The following is a 20,315-nucleotide window of genomic DNA, read 5'->3' as shown; positions in this document are numbered from 1 at the left end:
GGTTGGTACGTGGGCACGGGGGGGCCGCTGGCCTGCAGAATGTAGGCACTGAAGAAGGAGAGGATGCTCTGCTTCCTTCTGGCCATCTTTTTTTTGGGGGGGGGAAGGGCTTGTGAGGGGGGTTGTCACTTGTTAGCCGTCAAGAGAGTTTGGATTGAGAGGCCAAAGACTTCACCCAGCATCCGAGAGCCGTCCCGTCTGGAGAAGACCTTTCCAACGAAATGGGCCTCAAACGTGAGCCAAGCGAAGCCATCAACCCAAGATTTTGAGTGCCCCCCATTAGGGGGCTGGCCAAGGGATCACGCCCTGCAACCTTTACCAAAGAAAACAGGGGGCTTTTTGGGGGGGGGGTTGCCCAAGCACCAGATCCCTTTGGAAGCAAATCTCGGCATCCCGTAATAATAGTAAGCCTTGCAGGGGGGCGCAGAGGGCAGCCTCCGTCCTCCTCTGCCCCGTAGCGCCTTTTGGACATCCGCAGAGTCGCCTCCGAGGAAGAGGTGGATCAGTTCACAGATAAAGGGAACCCAAACCAATCATTATCCCTCCGTTTTCTGCTCCGGTGGCCTGAAATCTCCCTTTTTCTCTCTTCCCCGAGACCGAGCTTCAGCTGCTGCTGTTTCGGCCCAACCAGCCCCGTACGGTAAGACACGGATGCTTTCTCTCCCTTTGCCTTTCAAGGGAGGTTCCATTTTGGGGGGGGGACGACTGGTTTTGGGGAGGTTCCAGGCTGACCCACCCACGCACATACACACCTGCCACCCCCCCAAAGGATTCTGCAGCTTCTGCAGACCTCGCCCTGCCCCAGCCTGGCCTTGGCCGCTGCCCCCTCCCCGAAGCTGTGCTTGTCAGCTGCTCATCCGGAAGGGCTCGTTTTGAGTGATTGGGCCATTATTAAAATCTGAATTACTCTTGTCAATTGCCTGCAATTGCCAAGCCCGCCGGGAACGCCAAGCCGCGGCCGGCTGATTGAAGCTGGCTGAACACTCATTAGCTGGCTCCCCGGAACAGCTGATCCAGGCAGGCAAAGGGGGGGGGGAGGTTAGGAGAGAGGGGGGAGGAGAGAGAGGACAGAGAGAAGAGAGAGAAAAAAAGAAGAGGAAAAGAGAGAGAAAATAAGACAGAGAAAGGGGGAGAAAGAAAGGGAGAAGAGAAAGAGAGAAAAAGAGAAGAGGGGGAGAGAGAGGACAGAGAGAAGAGGAAAAAAGAGGGAAAGAGGGAGAGAAAATAGGACAGAGAAAGAGGGAGAGAAAGAGAAAGGGAGAAGAGAAAGAAGAGAGAAAGAAAGAGGAGAGAGAGAGAACAGAAAGAGGGGGGAGAGAGAGGACAGAGAGAAGAGCAAGAAAAGAAAAAAGAGGGAGAGAAAATAGGACAGAGAGAAAGAGGGAGAGAAAGAGAAAGGGAGAAGAGAAAGAAGAGAGAAAAGAAAGAAGAGAGAAAGAAAGAGAAGAGAGAGAGAACAGAAAGTGGGGAGAGAGAGGACAGAGAGAAGAGGGAGAAAAGAAAAAAAGAGGGAGAGAAAATAGGACAGAGAGAAAGAGGGAGAGAAAGAGAAAGGGAGAAGAGAAAGAAGAAAGAAAGAAAGAGAAGAGAGAGAGAACAGAAAGAGGGGGGAGAAAAAGAGGACAGAGAGAAGAGGAAGAAGAGAGAAAGAGAAAGAGGGAGAGAAAGAGAAAGGGAGAAGAGAAAGAAGAGAGAAAGAAAGAAAGAAAGAAGAGAGAGAGAGAACAGAAAATGGGGAGAGAGAGAACAGAGAGAAGAGGAAGAAAAGAAAAAAAGAGGGAGAGAAAATAGGACGCAGAGAAAGAGGGAGAGAACGAGAAAGGGAGAAGAGAAAGAAAGAAAGAGAAGAGAGAGAGAACAGAAAGTGGAGAGAGAGAGGACAGAGAGAAGAGGGAGAAAAGAAAAAAAGAGGGAGAGAAAATAGGACAGAGAGAAAGAGGGAGAGAAAGAGAAAGGGAGAAGAGAAAGAAGAGAGAAAGAAAGAATAGAGAGAGAGAACAGAAAGAGGGGGGAGAGAGAGGACAGAGGGAAGAGGGAGAGAGAGGAAAGAGAAGAGAAAAGAGAGAAAGAGAAAGAGCATTTAACTTCCTCTTCTCTTCGCTGATTCCTCGTCTGTCCCCAAACCCCATTTATTCAAGGGCCGGAAACCCCTGGGGTACCTGGAAATTTCTAGTTGTTTCATTTTCTCCCCTTCCCCCCCCCAAAAAACCCCCCAGGAGCTGAGCCAGCAGCCCCCACTTCCAATCGAGGAAATTACCCCCCACTTCACCGAAAACCTTCTGAGGCTCGCATGGCGCCAAGTGGCAGCGAATACCCCAGAGAGACCCGGCCCAGCCAGGATTATCCAGCTGAGGATGAAGCCTCTCGGAGCCCTGGAGGTGAGGGGGGGGGCAGAAGAAGACTGAGGGGGGGCATCGGGGGGGGGTTGTGTACGGAGACCCAGCTGGCAGCCATGCAGAAGGATGGCGTTTCGCAACCTTGGCCCTTTTAAGAGGGGTGGACTTCATCCCCCAGAATTCCCCAGGCACCCTGACCTTCTGAGCTTCTTTCAACTCCATCCTGATCTGGGTGGATCTTCCCCCCAGCAGATTCCACCCGATCTCTGCAGCTGGATCCCTTCTGATCATGTGATCTCCCTTCTTCTTTTCCCCCCTCTCAGGGATGAAGCGAGCCAGCGTGGCCCCAGCTGCCGGCCCCAGAGACTCCGCGGCCCCTCCTCACCCGAGTCCCTCTGCCCAGGGGGCAGGACCAGGTCCAGTACAGGGGGCTGCATCACTGCAGGGGCCGCGTGGGGAGGGGTGGAGGGCTGGGCTGTGAGATTCGGCCACGTCCCCCACAACCCAGCTGGCCCCATGAGGTCAAAGCTGAGCTGAGGGAAGAGTTCCTGGGCAGATCTCCCTCCTGTCCTCACTCGGCCCATGGGAAACGGTTGGAGCTGATTGTGTCCATGTCAGTTTCCAGAGAAAAAGGTGTCTCTGCGCCAGCAATTCTCTGCTTCTCTCTCTCCTCTGCTTTCACAGGCCCCTCCCCGGCGGCTCTCCTCCAGGCGGAGCCCCCAGCCTCTCTTCCTGCCGCACTCCCCAGGGAGGAGAGCACCCGGCCCGGGTACCCCTCAGTGGGAGCGGAGAGACCCCCACGGCAGGGGGCCCCGTACGGCCAGCCCGTGGTTCCGCCTGCCGCCCCTGCGGCCCCCCGTCCCCCTCCTCCCGACGACGATGACGAAGAGGAAGCCAACAGCTACGACTCAGATGAGACAAGTAGGTGACTGGAGCCTCTGGACTCCCAACTCCCAGAATTCCCCCAGCCGGCATTCTCCAGTTTGGCCACCTCTTGAGGACCAGCAGCTTTTCTGACGCAAAGTGTGGCTCAGGAGGAGGCGGATAGGTGGGAATCCTTTCTTTAGCAGAGTGAGGGCCTTCGGGGGAAAAAACCCTCCTCGCGTGCGGTTGTTCTGGGGTGCAGAGCCCCATTGAGCCGTTTTGAGGGTAGGAGTTGAAACAGTTGATATCCAGGATGGGGAGGGTCAGTAGATATTTTCACGGCCCTCCTTTCGACTTAATGTCCCTCCCTTTAACAATTGTCACTCCTTTCCTCTGCTTCCTTCTTTCCTTGAGTGCTTTGCCTTTTACAATGCCGGCCTGGTGCTCCCCACTGCTGCTATTTTCAGACTGCTTTGGGGGGGGGTTGTCTTTTGGGTTGAACAGGGACCCCCCCACACACACACCTCCCAATTCACCCTTCGCTCCTTTCCCCACAGCCACCCTGGGGGCCCTGGAGTTCAGCCTCTTGTACAGCCAAGACAACAGCTCCTTGCAATGCGCCATCATTAAGGCCAAGGTACGCCCCCCCTCCCCCCCTCTTTTTCCCCTTTGGGGAGAGCAGTTGGGCCTTTGCCTCCTGGACGGGTGGGACGCGTGGATTTCAAGACGTGGCTAAAACTGGCCAAGTACAGAAATATTTTTTTCTTTCTATCAAGCCTTAAATAAGGCCACCCCTAGAGTCCTGCGTCCAGTTTTGGTCACCACATTATAAAAAAAGGATGTGGAGACTCTAGAAAGAGGGCAGAGAAGAGCAACAAAGAGGATTAGGGGACTGGAGGCTAAAACATACAATGGGATGGTTGCAGGAACTGGGCCTGGCTAGTCTAGGGAAGAGAAGGACCAGGGGAGACAGGAGAGCATCTTCCAATATTTGAGGGGCTGCCCCAGAGAGGAGGAAGGGGGTCAAGCTATTTTCCAAAGCATCTCCGAAGGCCAGAGAAGGAAGAATGGATGGAAACTGACCAAGGAGAGATTCAACCTGGAAATAAGGAGGAATTTCCTGACAGTGAGGAGAATCAACCCATGGAAGAGAAGTTGCCTTCGGAAGTTGTGGGAGCTTCATCCCTGGAGGCTTTCAAGAAGAGACTGGACTGCCATGTGTCAGAAACAGCGTAGGGTCTCCTGCTTGGGTGGGGGTTTGGACTAGATGACCTCCAAGGTCCCTTCCAACTCTCTTAATCTGAATCTATCTAAGATGATCAAAGGCCTGGAGGCTCAAACATACGAAGTACGGTTGCAGGAACTGGGCCTGGCTAGTCTAGGGAAGAGAAGGACCAGGGGAGACAGGAGAGCATCTTCCAATATTGGAGGGGCTGCCCCAGAGAGGAGGAAGGGGGTCAAGCTATTTTCCAAAGCATCTCCGAAGGCCAGAGAAGGAAGAATGGATGGAAACTGACCAAGGAGAGATTCAACCTGGAAATAAGGAGGAATTTCCTGACAGTGAGAACAATCAACCCATGGAACAGAAGTTGTGGGAGCTTCATCACTGGAAGCTTTCAAGAAAAGACTGGGCTGCCATCTGTCAGAAATGGTGTATGGTCTGCTTGGGCAGGGGGTTGGACTAGATGACCTACAAGGTCCCTTCCAACTCTCTTAATCTGAATCTATCTAAGATGATCAAAGGCCTGGAGGCTCAAACATATGAAGAAAGGTTGCAGGAACTGGGCCTGGCTAGTCGAGGGAAGAGAAGGACCAGGGGAGACAGGAGAGCATCTTCCAATATTTGAGGGAGGGGCTGCCACAGAGAGGAGGAAGGGGGTCAAGCTATTCTCCAAAGCATCTCTGAAGGCCAGAGAAGGAAGAATGGATGGAAACTGACCAAGGAGAGATTCAACCTGGAATGAAGGAGGAATTTCCTGACAGGGAGAACCATCAACCCATGGAACAGAAGTTGCCTTCGGAAGTTGTGGGAGCTTCATCACTTGAGGCTTTCAAGAATATACTAGACTGCCATCTAATGGTGTAGGGTTTCCTGCTTTGAGGGGTGGGGGGGGTTGGACTAGATGACCTCCAAGGGTCCCTTCCAACTCTGCTAATCTGCCATTCTCTCTGCCCCATTTCCTCCTCTCGTTGGCCTCTGCTGGGATCTTCTTTTCCCACCAGGGCTTGAAGCCAATGGATTCCAACGGACTGGCGGATCCCTACGTCAAGCTCCACCTCTTGCCGGGGGCCAGCAAGGTAAAGTGGGGGGGGGGAGGGCCTGGGATTCAGCGTGGCTCAGTCCGGCCTCTGAAACGGGATGTTCTGGATTCGAGGGAGAGAAAGATGCCCATTCCCTCTCCCCCCCTCTCCCCCCCCCCCCCCCGTTTCTCCCAGTCCAACAAACTCAGGACGAAGACGCTGAGAAACACCCGGAACCCCGTGTGGAATGAGACCCTCGTCTACCACGGCATCACGGATGAGGACATGCAGCGGAAGACCTTAAGGCAAGCGGGCCTTAGGATCCCCCCTCAGGCAGGGGCTTAGCCTACGGGCAGTCCTCCACTTACGACAATCCCTTTAGCAATAGCAGTTAGCAATAGCAGTTAGACTTATATACCGCTTCATAGGGCTTTCAGCCCTCTCTAAGCGGTTTACAGAGTCAGCATATTGCCCCCAACAATCTGATAGATAGATAGATAGATAGATAGATAGATAGATAGATAGATAGATAGATAGATGGTAGATAGATAGATGGTAGATAGATAGATAGATAGATAGATAGATAGATAGATAGATAGATAGATAGATAGATAGATAGATAGATAGATAGCAATAGCAGTTAGACTTATATACCGCTTCATAGGGCTTTTAGCCCTCTCTAAGCGGTTTACAGAGTCAGCATATCGCCCCCAACAATCCGATAGATAGATAGATAGATAGATAGATAGATAGATAGATAGATAGATAGATAGATAGATCGATAGATAGATAGATAGTAGATAGATAGATGGTAGATAGATAGATAGATAGATAGATAGATAGATAGATAGATAGATAGATAGATAGATAGATAGATAGATAGATGGTAGATAGATAGATAGATGGTAGATAGATAGATAGATAGATAGATAGATAGATAGATAGATAGATAGATAGATAGATAGATAGATAGATAGATAGATGATAGATAGCAATAGCAATAGCAATAGCAATAGCAGTTAGACTTATATACCGCTTCATAGGGCTTTCAGCCCTCTCTAAGCGCTTTACAGAGTCAGCATATTGCCCCCAACAATCCGATAGATAGATAGATAGATAGATAGATAGATAGATAGATAGATAGATAGATAGATAGATAGATAGCAATAGCAGTTAGACTTATATACCGCTTCATAGGGCTTTTAGCCCTCTCTAAGCGGTTTACAGAGTCAGCATATCGCCCCCAACAATCCGATAGATAGATAGATCGATAGATAGATAGATAGATAGATAGATCGATCGATCGATCGATCGATAGATAGATAGTAGATAGATAGATGGTAGATAGATAGATAGATAGATAGATAGATAGATAGATAGATAGATAGATAGATAGTAGATAGATAGATAGATAGATGGTAGATAGATAGATAGATAGATAGATAGATAGATAGATAGATAGATAGATAGATAGATGATAGATAGCAATAGCAATAGCAATAGCAATAGCAGTTAGACTTATATACCGCTTCATAGGGCTTTCAGCCCTCTCTAAGCGCTTTACAGAGTCAGCATATCGCCCCCACAGTCTGGGTCCTCATTTCACCCACCTCGGAAGGACGGAAGGCTGAGTCAACCTTGAGCCGGTGAGATTTGAACTGCTGAACTGCAGATAACAGTCAGCTGAAGTGGCCTGCAGTACTGCACCCTACCCACTGCGCCACCTCGGCTCTTAGCAGCCAAAGTCACGAGGCCACTGAAAAAAGCTGCTTAGGACTCTTAACAACTCAACGACGGCCCTGATTCACTTAACAAAGGTGGCGGGGAAGGTCATAAAACGAGGCAAAGTTCACCCAGCAAATCTCTCGCTGGACAACAGAACTTTGGGGCTCAGCTGTGGTCGTAAGGCGAGGACTGCCTGGGTTTACAGAGCGTGCAGGGCTGATTTAGGGAGGGGGGCTTCCCACCCGGTGGGGCTTTGTGCTTGAGAGACCAGGGGGGATTTTCCCTTCTGCTGCTGCTCCTTAGGATCTCGGTTTGCGACGAAGACAAATTCGGCCACAACGAGTTCATCGGGGAGACGAGGGTGGCCCTCAAGAAGCTGAAAGTCAACCAGAAGAAGAACTTCAACATCTGCCTGGAGAAAGCCGTCCCGGTGGGTATCTCCCTCTCTAAGCGGCCTGGTCAGTCGGTCATCCAAGCGGCGCCACGTTGTGCCAGGAGAAGGGGAGGGGGGCGAAGGCGGGTGGCAGAGGCAGGAACGGTTTCCACCGCAGGTTCAGAGATCAGGAAAGGGGGTTAAAGAGCCAAGTGGTTAGAGTGAAGCCCTGCAGGCGGCTTTCTTTCTTTCTTTCTTTCTTTCTTTCTTTCTTTCTTTCTTTCTTTCTTTCTTTCTTTCTTTCTCCTGACTCAGCCTTCCCTCCTTCCGAGGTGGGTCAAATGAGGACCCAGATTGTTGGGGGCAAGAGGCTGACTCTGTAAACCACTCAGAGAGGGCTGGAAAGGATTGTGAAGCAGTATATAAGTCTAAATGTTATTGGTATTCCTTCCTTCCTTCCTTCCTTCCTTCCTTCCTTCCTTCCTCTTTCTTTCTTTCTTTCTTTCTTTCTTTCTTTCTTTCTTTCTTTCTTTCTTTCTTTCTTTCTCCTGACTCAGCCTCCCGTCCTTCTGAGGTGGGTCAGATGAGGACCCAGATTGTTGGGGGGGCAAGAGGCTGTCTCTGTAAACCACTCAGAGAGGGCTGGAAAGGATTGTGAAGTGGTATATAAATCTAAGTGTTATTGGTATTCCTTCCTTCCTTCCTTCCTTTTTCTTTCTTCTTTCTTTCTTTCTTTCTTTCTTTCTTTCTTTCTTTCTCCTGACTCAACCTTCCCTCCTTCTGAGGTGGGTCAGATGAGGACCCAGATTGTTGGGGGTCAAGAGGCTGACTCTGTAAACCACTCAGAGAGGGCTGGAAAGGATTTTGAAGCGATATATAAGTCTGTTATTGATCTTCCTTCCTTCCTTCCTCTTTCTTTTCTTTCCTTGTTCTTTCTTTTCTTTTCTTTCTTTCTTTCTTTCTTTCTTTCTTTCTTTCTTTCTTTCTTTCTTTCTTTCTTTCTTTCTTTCTTTCTTTCTTTCTTTCTTTCTTTCTCCTGACTCAGCCTCCCGTCCTTCCGAGGTGGGTCAGATGAGGACCCAGATTGTTGGGGGGCAAGAGGCTGACTCTGCAAACTGCTTAGAGAGGGCTGGAAAACACTCTGAAGCGGCATATAAATCTGAGTGCTGGTTGGACAGCTGCTTATAAGCCAGGGGGAACTCTGGCCGACAAAGAGAATCGAAGGCACAATACAATCTAAAACACACACACACAAAAAACCCATTTAAGGCATAAACAACCCTGATAAAACTTAAATCCTCTTCAATTGGGAGGGTGGAAAATAACAGAATTTGGGAGGTTCCCTCTTACATATTAAATTTTTTTAAAAACAATGCACAGCCTTTAATTTGCTTTCTGGGTGGTGACGCTGCTTCTCCTCTGCTCCCCGTCAGCTGAAGCGGGCAGGGACCACCAGCTCCTCGCGAGGAATGGCCTTGTACGAAGACGAGGTAAGGCTGCAGAAACGGGGTTGCCATCACGGATGGGGAGAAGCCAAGAGTTGGAGCTTCCCATTTCTTTGGGCAGTGCGCCCCCTTGTGGCCCCAATGCAGCATTGATCCCAGCTGTCATTAACTTCCAGATGTGGGGTCTTCCATTAAGGCAGTGTTTCTCAACCTTGGCAACTTGAAGATGTCTGGACTTCAACTCCCAGAATTCTCCAGCAGTGGTTAGGACAGTGTTTCTCAACCTTGTCAACTTGAAGATGTCCGGACTTCAACTCCCAGAATTCCCCAGCCAGCATTCGCTGGCTGGGGAATTCTGGGAGTTAAAGTCCGGACATCTTCAAGTTGGCCAAGGTTGAGAAACACTGCATTAAGGGGCCTCTTTGAGGGCTGAGCCTCCTCTGTTCCCGCGTGGGTGGGTGGGAGAGGGGATGGTCTCTCTGGAGCTGCTGAGGATGATGAAGATGATGTGATGATGCTGAGCCGTTCTCTGCGCCAGGCGTTCTCCTCCTCCACCTCTTCTGATCTTGCATTGCCCCTTCCCTGCTCTGGGTGGGAAGGGACGTGGTGGCTCAGGGCTAAGACGCTGAGCTTGTTGATCAGAAAGGTCGGCAGTTCAGCGGTTCGAATCCCGTAACGGAGTGAGCTCCCGTGACTTGTCCCAGCTTCTGCCAACCTAGCAGTTCGAAAGCAGGTTAAAAATGCAAGTAGAAAAATAGGAGCCACCTTTGGTGGGAAGGGAACGGCGTTCCGTGCGCCTTCGGCGTTGAGTCATGCCGGCCACATGACCACGGAGACGTCTTCGGACAGCGCTGGCTCTTCGGCTTTGAAACGGAGATGAGCAGTGCCCCCTAGAGTTGGGAACGACCAGCACAGATGTGCGAATCTTTACCTTTCAGCTTCGAGGGTGATGGAGCATATGCACAAGTGCCCCCCCTTTTTTTTTCCTCTTCCCCACAGATGGACCAAGGCGGAGAGGTGGAAGAACGCGGGAAGATCCTGGTCTCCCTCATGTACAACACCCAGAAAGGGGGCCTGGTGGTGGGGGTTGTGCGCTGCGTCCACTTAGCTGCCATGGACGCCAATGGATACTCGGACCCCTTTGTCAAAATGTAGGTCTGCCTCTGTAGGGAGCCTGGCAAAGTCTCCTCCGAAGAGGCTCAGAAAAGGCACTGGTTTTTGGGGTGGGGGGCAAGGGGGCCTTGTAATCTGGGCCTAGGGGGTAGAGAGGGGCGTTCCACCACAAAACCACGGAGGACAAAGTCGCGCTCGACGAAAGCGCGCATTTGACGTCATCACAGCGCGACGAAAACATCACACTGTGATCGAAAAATGTAAAAATAAAGCAAAAACCTTACCCTAACCCCCCCAAACCTAACCCTAAACCTAACCCTAAACCTAACCCTTAACCTAACGCTAAACCTAACGCTAACCCTTAACCTAACGCTAAACGCAACCCTAACGCTCTAAACCTAACCCTAACCCTTAACCTAACCCTAACCCTAACCCTTACCTTTATGTGAATCGGCTTGCTTTAATTTTAATTTTATTTCAATTTTTAATTTTTTTCATCGCGCTGTGATGACGTCAAATGCGCGCTTTCGTCGAGCGCGATTTTGTCCTCCGCGGTTTTGACGGCTCACGAGAGAGGGGTCCAGGGGTTTTAGAGTTGGGGGCCAACCCCGTTCCTGTGGCTGGTCTGTCCCCCCTCACCCTCGCCCTGGGCCATCCAAAGTGCAAAAGGGGAAGGAAACTTTAACTTTAATAGGATTTGTATGCTGCCCACTCCCTAGGGACTCTGGGCGGCTCACAACAATATAAAAACATTTAAAATATTTAAAAATACAGAATTAAAAACAACGCAACATCCATTCTGTCTAAGTGGGGCTGGAAATTAATCAACAGCCCCAGGCCTGCCGGAACAGCCAGGTCTTGGTCGCTTTACGGAAGGCCGGGAGAGTGGTGAGGGTCCGGATCTCTGGAGAAACGGGCTCCTCCCACCCTCTGCAGCCAGCGGTGGTGCTCTCGGGAGTTCATGGGACTCGTATCCTACAGCACGATTGGTTGGCACCAATATTGGCACGTTTATTCCCCTCGGTCTTTTCCTTGGAGCCCTTATATTTCTTTCCCCTGTGGCTACAGCTTCCACCACCCCTCTGGCCACACACACACACCCCCAACGTCGCCCTCGGTTGATTTTGCGGGAGGGTCTTGCAGCCCTTTGGAGGGTCCTGCGAAGGAGAAACTTCCTGGCAGTGGGGACAATGAAGCAGGGGAGCAGAAGGTGCCCTCAGAGGCTGTGGGAGTTGAAGAGGCTGTGCAGCCACTTGTCTGAGATGGCGAAGGGCCGTGGTGGCAAACGCATTGCCCGCATGGCACAGGGGGCACACGGAGCCCTCTTTATGGGCGCTGTCGTCCGCTGCTCTTCTGGCTTCTGGTGCGTGCGTGTGCTGGTCTCCACATGGGCCGGAGCACTGGAACCCCAAAGACTGGCCGGCTGGGTGCACATGCGCTCCAGCCAGCTGGCGTTGGGGTTTCCAGCGATCCGCTTTGGACACTGGCTGCTGAAAAGGTTCTCCATCCCTGGTGTCGGGTCTCCTGCTTAGGTCAGGGGGTTGGACTAGAAGACCTCCATGGTCCCTTCCACCTCTGCGATTCTGTCATTCTTCCTCTCTGCTTCCCTCTTTCCCGCAGTTGCTTAAAACCCGACATGGGCAAGAAGGCCAAGCAAAAGACGCAGATTAAGAAGAAGACGCTGAACCCCGAATTCAACGAGGTGAGGCAGGAGCCGGATTTCTGCCGCCCCCCCGCCCCCCTTGAAGTTTTTCCTGACCCCGATGCCCCCCCCCCCCAAAGCCCTCTTTGCCTTTTTTTCTGTTTGGCTCCTGGTTCAGGCAGGGGGTGGGTAAACGGTTTGAATACATATTTTCAAAAATAAAGTGTATTTTTTTTAAAGCAGCTGGATAGATAGATGATAGATAGATGATAGATAGATAGATAGATAGATAGATAGATAGATAGATAGATAGATAGATAGATAGATATGGAAAGAAAGAAAGAGAAAAAGAAAAAAGATAGAGAGAGAGAGAGATGGAAAGAAAGAGAAAAAGAAAGAAGAGAGAGAAAGAAAGAAAGAAAGAAAGGAAAGAAAGAGAGAGATGGAAAGAAAGAGAAAAAGAAAGAAGAGAGAGAGATGGAAAGAAAGAAAGAGAAAAAGAAAGAAAAGAAAGAGAGAGATGGAAAGAAAGAAAAAGAGAGAGAGATGGAAAGAAAGAAAGAGAAAAAGAAAGGAAAGAAAGATGGAAAGAAAGAGAAAAAGAAAGGAAAGGAAAGAGAAAGAAAAGAAAGAAGAGAGAGAGAGATGGAAAGATAGAAAGAGAAAAAGAAAGAAAAGATAGAGAGATGGAAAGAAAGAAAGAGAAAAAGAAAGGAAAGAAAGAAAGAAAGAGAGAGATGGAAAGAAAAAGAAAAAGAAAGGAAAGAAAGAGAGAGATGGAAAGAAAGAAAGAGAAAAAGAAAAGAGAGATGGAAAGAAAGAAAGAAAGAAAAAAGGAAAGAGAGAGAGATGGAAAGAAAGAAAGAGAAAAAAGGAAAGAAAGAGATGGAAAGAAAGAAAGAGAAAAAGAAAGAAAAGAAAGAAAGAGATGGAAAGAAAGAGAAAAAGAAAGGAGAGAGATGGAAAGAAAGAAAGAAAAAGAAAGGAAAGAGAAAGAGATGGAAAGAAAGAAAAGCAAGAGGGAGAAAGAAAGAGGGAGGGAGGGGGACACTGTAGCAAATCAATTCCCTTCCTCCAAGACTGAAAGGCACAAACGCACAGCCCTGTTGTGTTGTCCCTGGTGTGGGGTGTGATTGCCGTGGGGTTGTGTCTTTTGGGCTAGGAGTTTTTCTACGACATCAAGCACAGCGACCTGGCCAAGAAGTCCCTGGACATCTCCGTCTGGGATTACGACATCGGGAAGTCCAACGATTACATTGGTGAGCGGCTGCAGGGAGCCCCCCCCCCCCCCCGGAAGACTTCGGGGAGGGGGGGGGCTCTGCTGCCTTGGTTTGCTGCGGGGGAGGGGGGCTCCCCCTGCTGGTCTGTCGTGGGGAGGATGGTGGGATTCCACCTTACAGTGGGGGTCTCTCACCGTTTAAGACCTGTGGACTTCAACTCCCAGAACCCCCCAGCCAGCTAAGAATTCTGGGAGTTGAAGTCCACAGGTCCAGTCTAGAATGAAGACAACTCCACGTCATTTAATCTTAAGAGGAGAGTTCTGGGGGGGGGGTCTTAATGTTGGCGACCCCTCCTTTAAAGGAATTGCCCCAACGTTTGGGTTTCTGGCTCAAGTAGTGGGAGTGGTGGTGGTCTTCAGTGGCTCCTTTCATTGAAGGCAGAAGAGCTGGGGAGGGGCCTAATGTGACCCCCCATCGAGGCGGGGGGGGGGGGGGGGGCCTCTGTGCTGTTCCTGAGCCCCTCCCCACTTTCTCTCTCTCTGCCACAGGGGGCTGCCAGCTGGGCATCACAGCGAAAGGCGATCGCTTGAAACACTGGTACGAGTGCCTGAAAAACAAGGACAAGAGGATCGAACGCTGGCACGCCCTACAGAACGAGCACCACGTGTCCAGCGATTAAGGGGGCTGTGCCCCTCCGCCCCCCTCTGCCCCCCCCCCACCCCCAATCCCCAGCCCATCTCATCGCAGGAGCCCTCCCCTCCCTCGGCCCAGCTCCCCCCTCCCTGCCGCCTCTCTGCTTGGCTCTGGGCCTCTCGGGGGGGCTCCCAGGTTTTCAAGCAATAGCCCAGCATTGAACACCCCCCCCCCTCTCAGTTCGGCTCGGCTTCTTGGCAGCTAAATTATCTCCACCCCCCTCCCACCCGCCCCCCCCCCTGATGCCCCCTTGATCTCCCCCCACCCCCCTTTGGCTGAAGAGACTTGTGCTCCCAAGAGTTCCTGAAATTCCCTCCCTCCTCTTCATTTCGGTTCCTTCCTTCCTTCCCTCCCTCCCTGCCTGGCTGAGGGTCCCGGGCTGCTTGGCGGACGGAGGCAGTAGGTCAAGGGAAGAGACGCCAGGGGCAGCCAGCTCCCCCCAGGGAGGCCGCGTGAAGCCAGCCCCGAGATCCGCTCTTGGTCCGAACATCCCCACCTTTGCCTGATGCTGGAGGACTCCCAGGCTTTTCTGGATTTGAGCCAATTGGGCCCTCCCTCTGCCCCAGAGCCCCACCCTCTGCCCCACAGCCCCTCCCTCTGCCCCAGAGCCCCTCCCTCTGCCCCAGAGCCCCTCCCTCTGCCCCACAGCCCTTCCCTCTGCCCCACAGCCCCTCCCTCTGCCCCACAGCCCCTCCCTCTGCCCCACAGACCCTTCCTCTGCCCCAGAGCCCCTCCCTCTGCCCCACAGCACCTTCCTGAGCCTCACAGCCCCTCCCTCTGCCCCAGAGCCCCTCCCTCTGCCCCAGAGCCCCTCCCTCTGCCCCACAGCCCTTCCCTCTGCCCCACAGCCCCTCCCTCTGCCCCACAGCCCCTCCCTCTGCCCCACAGACCCTCCCTCTGCCCCACAGACCCTTCCTCTGCCCCAGAGCCCCTCCCTCTGCCCCACAGCACCTTCCTGAGCCTCACAGCCCCTCCCTCTGCCCCAGAGCCCCTCCCTCTGCCCCAGAGCCCCTCCCTCTGCCCCACAGCCCTTCCCTCTGCCCCACAGCCCCTCCCTCTGCCCCACAGCCCCTCCCTCTGCCCCACAGACCCTCCCTCTGCCCCACAGACCCTTCCTCTGCCCCAGAGCCCCTCCCTCTGCCCCACAGCACCTTCCTGAGCCTCACAGCCCCTCCCTCTGCCCCACAGCCCCTCCCTCTGCCCCACAGCGGCCCCTTCAAGATGGACAGTAGGTCCACTGGCAGCCCCCCCCTTGCCTCTTGCCTTGGGAGGTGGTGCCAGCGTAGCTCCTCTGAAACTGTCCCTCCCTTCAACCTCCCTCCCTGCTCCCCAAACCCCACGGCCATCGTATCCCCTGGAGGTAGAGACCCCTGGGCAGGCAAGAGGGGGCGGCCACCTTCCTCAGGGAGACTGGGGGGAAGGGGAGGGGGCCCAGAGGCAGAAGAGGACCCTCAGGCCCCGAATCGGGTACCTTCCCTCCCCAACCTGGAGAGCTGGAGTTTGTGATCCCTTCGTTCAGAGTTCCTGTGAGTTTGGGGGGGGGGGTCCTTTCCTGCTCCTCCTTTGCCCCACGAGACTCTAATCGTCCCCATTGCGTGGGGAAGAGCGCTCAACGTAGGCGCCCACATCCCTCCTGGGTGGACGAGCATCGTTGGCACCGAATCCACACATCCCATCCTTCCACCTTCACAGGCACACACAAACACACATAGACACACCCCCAGCAGTTGAAGGTTGAGAAGGGGACCAGTGACCGCCAGCAGGCTCCCCACCGCCCTCCCCACCCACTGCTGGGCCTGGCACGCGGCCCATCACCAGGGAATGCCCCTTTTGCAGAAAACCCCAAATACCGAGGTTGCCTGCTTTCCCCCCCCCCAAAAAAAACCCCACATGAGCCAAGGTGGTGGCCAGTTCACAAGAGCTTCACGCCAGGCCAGAAATGACCGTTCGGCTAGCGCCCGACTGAACGCAGTTCTTCCCCTGGATGGGGGGCCCCAAAGGCCGCGTCTGGACGCATCTCCGAATCCATTTCCTCCTCCTCCTCGGTCGGACTCTGCACTGGATCCCTTTCTAGAGAGAGCGGATTCTGCAAAGAAGCATCCTCTGATGGCAGGAAGCCCTCAAAAGGATTCTGCCTCACCGTCTTCCTGATGGGGAAAAATGGAGACAAGCAAGAACCCCCCCCCCTTTTTTCCCCCTTCACGGGTCCTCTCCCACCCTGCTCTGCCCCGTCCCCCCACTGAGAACCCCCTCCCCAAAGCCCCTCGGTTTTCTCCACAACTCCCCCTCCCCAATACTGTTTTGTAAGTACACTATGAACTTGGCTGAGAACTAATCGTCCTTTCCGATTGATTTAAAGACACCCCCCCATTTGCAATGAAGGTGCCCCTCCTTCCTCCTCTCTTTGTAATTAAAGCATGCACTTAAGAGGTAGCCCCCACCCCAAAGACCCCACTCCTCCCTCCCTCCCTCCCTCCCCCTGTCGCCTTTTCCCTCTTCACAGTTGCATTCGATTCAGCATGCAATGACTCCGCCAAGGCAAACCAACGTTGGCAACTTATTCTCACGGGCAAACGGGTCACCCAGGATAAGAGGGGGGCCTGGCCTGGTTTTCCACTGCATGCTCTTGTAACCCTCCCCCCCCTCCCCAAACTCCCTGCCAAGCCGCCCTTCTCACGCCCGACGTAATAAAAGAGAACCATAGGAGAATCCGGGCTGGTCTCTCCTGCTTTCTGTTCGTTCCTCCCTCGAGAACGCGCCTTCCGGCTGGGCTAAAGGAGAAAAGGGATCGAGCCTTGGGCCACGAAGTTCATCCGGATTACGGATTTGATTGTGAGGCTGGTGTGGGTGGAGGGAGGGTCTTCCCCCTTGGCCTTTGCTGTTTGTTCTTACCTGAATCAGGTGAGAGAGAGAGAGAGAGAGACCTTCCGTTTGCCGAGGTGGCGCAGTGGTTAGGAGTGCAGTACTGCAGGCCACTTCAGCTGACTGCTATCTGCAGTTCGGCGGTTGAAATCTCACCGGCTCAAGGTTGATTCAGCCTTCCATCCTTCCGGGGTGGGTGAAATGAGGACCCAGACTGTGGGGGCGATATGCTGACTCTGTAAACCGCTTAGAGAAGGCTGAAAGCCCTAGGAAGCGGTATATAAATCTAACTGCTATTGCTATTGCTATTGCTATCTATCTATCTATCTATCTATCTATCTATCTATCTATCTATCTATCTATCTATCTATCTCTATCTCTGTCTGTCTGTCTATCTATCTATCTATCTATCTATCTATCGGATTGTTGGGGGCAATATGCTGACTCTGTAAACCGCTTAGAGAGGGCTGAAAGCCCTATGAAGCGGTATATAAGTCTAAGTGCTATTGCTATCTATCTATCTATCTATCTATCTATCTATCTATCTATCTATCTATCTATCTATCTATCTATCTATCTGATTGTTGGGAGTGACATGCTGACTCCCAACAATCAGTTTACAAACTGCTTAGAGAGGGCTGGAAGCCCTATGAAGCGGGATATAAGTCTAACTGCTATTGCTATATGAACAAGATGCCCATCGAAGCTTTTGGGACTCTCCAGAGATCTGACCATCTCCCCAAACGACAGTTGTTCCAAAATGGGGGTGCCATTGTCATTGCAAAGGGAGCAACAAACTGGGCTTCAGCAAGACTCGAGTCTTAAAGAAGCCTCAAAGCAAACCCTCCAGCTTTGGAGAAAGGGAAAGAGGCCTTTTTAGCAACAGCAATAGCAGTTAGACTTATATACCGCTTCATAGGGCTTTCAGCCCTCTCTAAGCGGTTTACAGAGTCAGCATATCGCCCCCAACAATCCATAGATAGATAGATAGATAGATAGATAGATAGATAGATAGATAGATAGATATAGATAGACAGAGAGAGAGAGAGAGATAGATAGATAGATAGCAATAGCAGTTAGACTTATATAGCGCTTCATAGGGCTTTCAGCCCTCTCTAAGCGGTTTACAGAGTCAGCATATCACCCCCAACAACAATCCGGGTCCTCATTTTACCCACCTCGGAAGGATGGAAGGCTGAGTCAACCCTGAGCCGGTGAGATTAGAACCGCCAAACTGCAGATAGCAGTCAGCTGAAGTGGCCTGCAGTGCTGCACCCTACCCACTGCGCCCCCTCGGCTTTTTCTGAGCGTCCTGAAACAAAAACCTTCTGCAGAAGTCAAAAGAATCTCCTCCTCTTTGCCATCACCCAACCCAAAGCTTCCTTCGGAGGGGGAAAAATAATAATAAAAAAAAGCAACTTGCTGTATTTCTCAGAATGGACAGCAGATGGCAGTAGCAGCCCAGCGATGCTAAGACTGGACCCAACACTTGGGTGCATTTAGAGCAGTGTTTCTCAACCTTGGCAACTTGAAGATGTCCGGACTTCAACTCCCAGAATTCCCCAGCCAGCGAATGCTGGCTGGGGAATTCTGGGAGTTGAAGTCCGGACATCTTCAAGTTGGCCAAGGTTGAGAAACACTGATTTAGAGGGCAGGCTGAGGAGGGGAGGGGCTTTCTATTCATTTATATTTTTTTTCCTTTGGCAGAGATTGTGCCCAGAGAATTCTGGGAGTTGAAGTCTTCCCTCCCTCCCTCCCCCCATCATGCACCAAGCTTCTCCAGAATATAATCTTTCTTTTATGGATTCTCTAACCACTCAGCAGGGTAGTTTTGTCGATGGCGAAATAGATGAGTCTATTATCTATTATAATATTATATCTATTATAGTCAATAGATGAGTAAATTGCTCAGCCTACCTTGGAGAATCAATATGTGTGTGTGTGTAATTATATACATTTTGTGTGCGTTGCATTTTTGCTGATAAATGAATGTATCTAAATACACATACACATATATTCATTTATCAGCAAAAATGCAATACACACACACACACACACACACACACACGAAACCTATTTCCCTTAGAAGACTTGTGTGCAACACAAACACAAGTTGTGAGCAGCAGGGAGTGTAGCTTCCTGCCAGCCTCGTAAATCTGGGGCTCTGCTATCGACTCCAACTGCATTTTTATAAGCCAAGGTGGAGCAGCCAAAGATGGATGTCAAATATAATTGGAAAAGCGGGGTGGGGGGGGGGAGAGGGGACGGCGTCTTTTTGGGCTACCAGGCCTTGAATATGGATGACGATGCCGGTTTTCTTGAAACGATGACCAGCAGGCAAAAAAAGCGCCTGGTTTTCAGACTTATTATTTCTTACGTATCAAGACGGATACGCTGCGTTTTCCCAAGGAGCTCCCCGTAGCTTCCCTGCAGCTATTCCCCCCCCCCACTCCATCCTCCCCACCTCTCCATTCCCAAACAACAGCCTTGTGAAGTAGGCTGGGCTGAGAGTAAATCAAAGTCCCGAAATCACTCAGAGGGTTTGTGCAGCTGCCGGTGGATTTGAACCCAGCTCTCCCCTGTTTTATTCCAGATCCTATCGCTGCTAGATGGGGAGATAGAGCAGTGTTTTTCAACCTTTTTTGTGCAAAGGCACACTTTTTTCATGAAAAAAAATCACGAGGCACACCACCATTAGAAAATGTTAAAAAAATTTAACTCTGTGCCTATATTGACTATATATAAGGTGTTTTTCCCACGGCACACCTTACACTATGTCACGGCACACTAGTGTGCTGCGGCACAGTGGTTGAAAAACACTGAAATAGAGGAAGCTGCAGTATTTGTGCGTTCGTTGAGAAGCGAACTTACACAAAAAAAACTTATCCCCCTCCCCCAGATCCTGAGCCCCTGCAAAACCATTCTTGGATGTACAGTTTATTTATTTATTTTTTAAAAACCCAGAAAGGAAGGTTAAAAATAACAAGAATCGGGGGCATCTTATTTAATATTTCTCCGTTGGTAAGGAAGATTTTTAGGGGCCTTTTGGAGCAAAGGATCTTCCGAGGGCCAGAAAAAGTGGGGCCTGAAAAGTGAGATCAAACTATAGGGACCATGGTGTCGGCAGGAAGGAGGGGGGGGGGGTGTCAAAAAAATCAATATGGCAGCCACAACCCCCTCTTTTTTTTTACATGTGCCGCACCCATGAAGAGTGGCTTTGATTACACAGCTGATCTAAATGACATATTTGGCCGCCTGAGAAATAGATTCCTGGTGTCAGAAGTGGGATAAAAATCTATAAGGCACCATTCCACCAATAGGAAGGGAGATGCTCCCTCCATAAAAGAACTCCGATGCCAGAGGGAAGGTAACCCTCTCCTTGAGATGCTAGATTTCTAGATTTAGGGATTTTTTTCCCCCAAAACTCCCCCCCCCCCAGATCCCCATAGATATTCAAAATACACCCCTGAAGAAGAATTCACCCTTTATCTAAGGGAAGAAAAACAGACTTTATAATAATCTGGCTACGTAAACTTCCAGCTTCAGTCCATTAAACTCTGCGATATCTGATGAATTTAGCTCCAATTCCTTTCCAGAATCTGGGCGCATCCTGTAAATGGAGGATGATGATGGTTTGATGTCAGGATGATTGTTTTTTTTGCTGACCATGACTCAACTTTCAAAACAGAAGGCATTTTTTTAAAAGTTAATAATAATAATAATAAGAAGAAAAACAACAACAACAACAACAACTTTATTTAAAAGAAAGTCAAGAACATCTATTAATTGAAGTAAAGAACA

At 50.9% G+C, this 20,315-nt stretch overlaps 1 protein-coding gene across 1 annotated transcript in view; it reads left to right on the top strand.

Annotated features, from left to right (window-relative positions):
- RPH3A (rabphilin 3A) overlaps positions 1-13,844 on the top strand; it is a 34,025-nt gene extending 20,181 nt beyond the window's left edge. Inside the window, exons 6-18 of the mRNA XM_087705443.1 lie at positions 596-640; positions 2,217-2,378; positions 2,660-2,752; positions 3,021-3,257; positions 3,758-3,837; positions 5,424-5,498; positions 5,637-5,746; positions 7,470-7,596; positions 8,973-9,029; positions 9,984-10,135; positions 11,718-11,799; positions 12,902-12,998; positions 13,508-13,844. Coding sequence (XP_087561569.1) covers positions 596-640; positions 2,217-2,378; positions 2,660-2,752; positions 3,021-3,257; positions 3,758-3,837; positions 5,424-5,498; positions 5,637-5,746; positions 7,470-7,596; positions 8,973-9,029; positions 9,984-10,135; positions 11,718-11,799; positions 12,902-12,998; positions 13,508-13,638 — 1,448 coding nt within the window. The 3' untranslated portion in view covers positions 13,639-13,844. The remainder of the gene's footprint in view (positions 1-595; positions 641-2,216; positions 2,379-2,659; positions 2,753-3,020; positions 3,258-3,757; positions 3,838-5,423; positions 5,499-5,636; positions 5,747-7,469; positions 7,597-8,972; positions 9,030-9,983; positions 10,136-11,717; positions 11,800-12,901; positions 12,999-13,507) is intronic.
- Positions 13,845-20,315: the final 6,471 nt, after the last annotated feature.

Source organism: Thamnophis sirtalis, unplaced genomic scaffold, assembly GCF_051295495.1.
Source record: "Thamnophis sirtalis isolate CommonGarterSnake01/CBP01778 unplaced genomic scaffold, rThaSir2_p1.2 scaffold_2, whole genome shotgun sequence".
NCBI classification, from domain to species: Eukaryota; Metazoa; Chordata; class Lepidosauria; order Squamata; family Natricidae; genus Thamnophis; species Thamnophis sirtalis.
The sequence above is the reverse complement of the archived record's forward strand: the minus strand, read 5'-3'. Positions and strand labels throughout refer to the sequence as shown.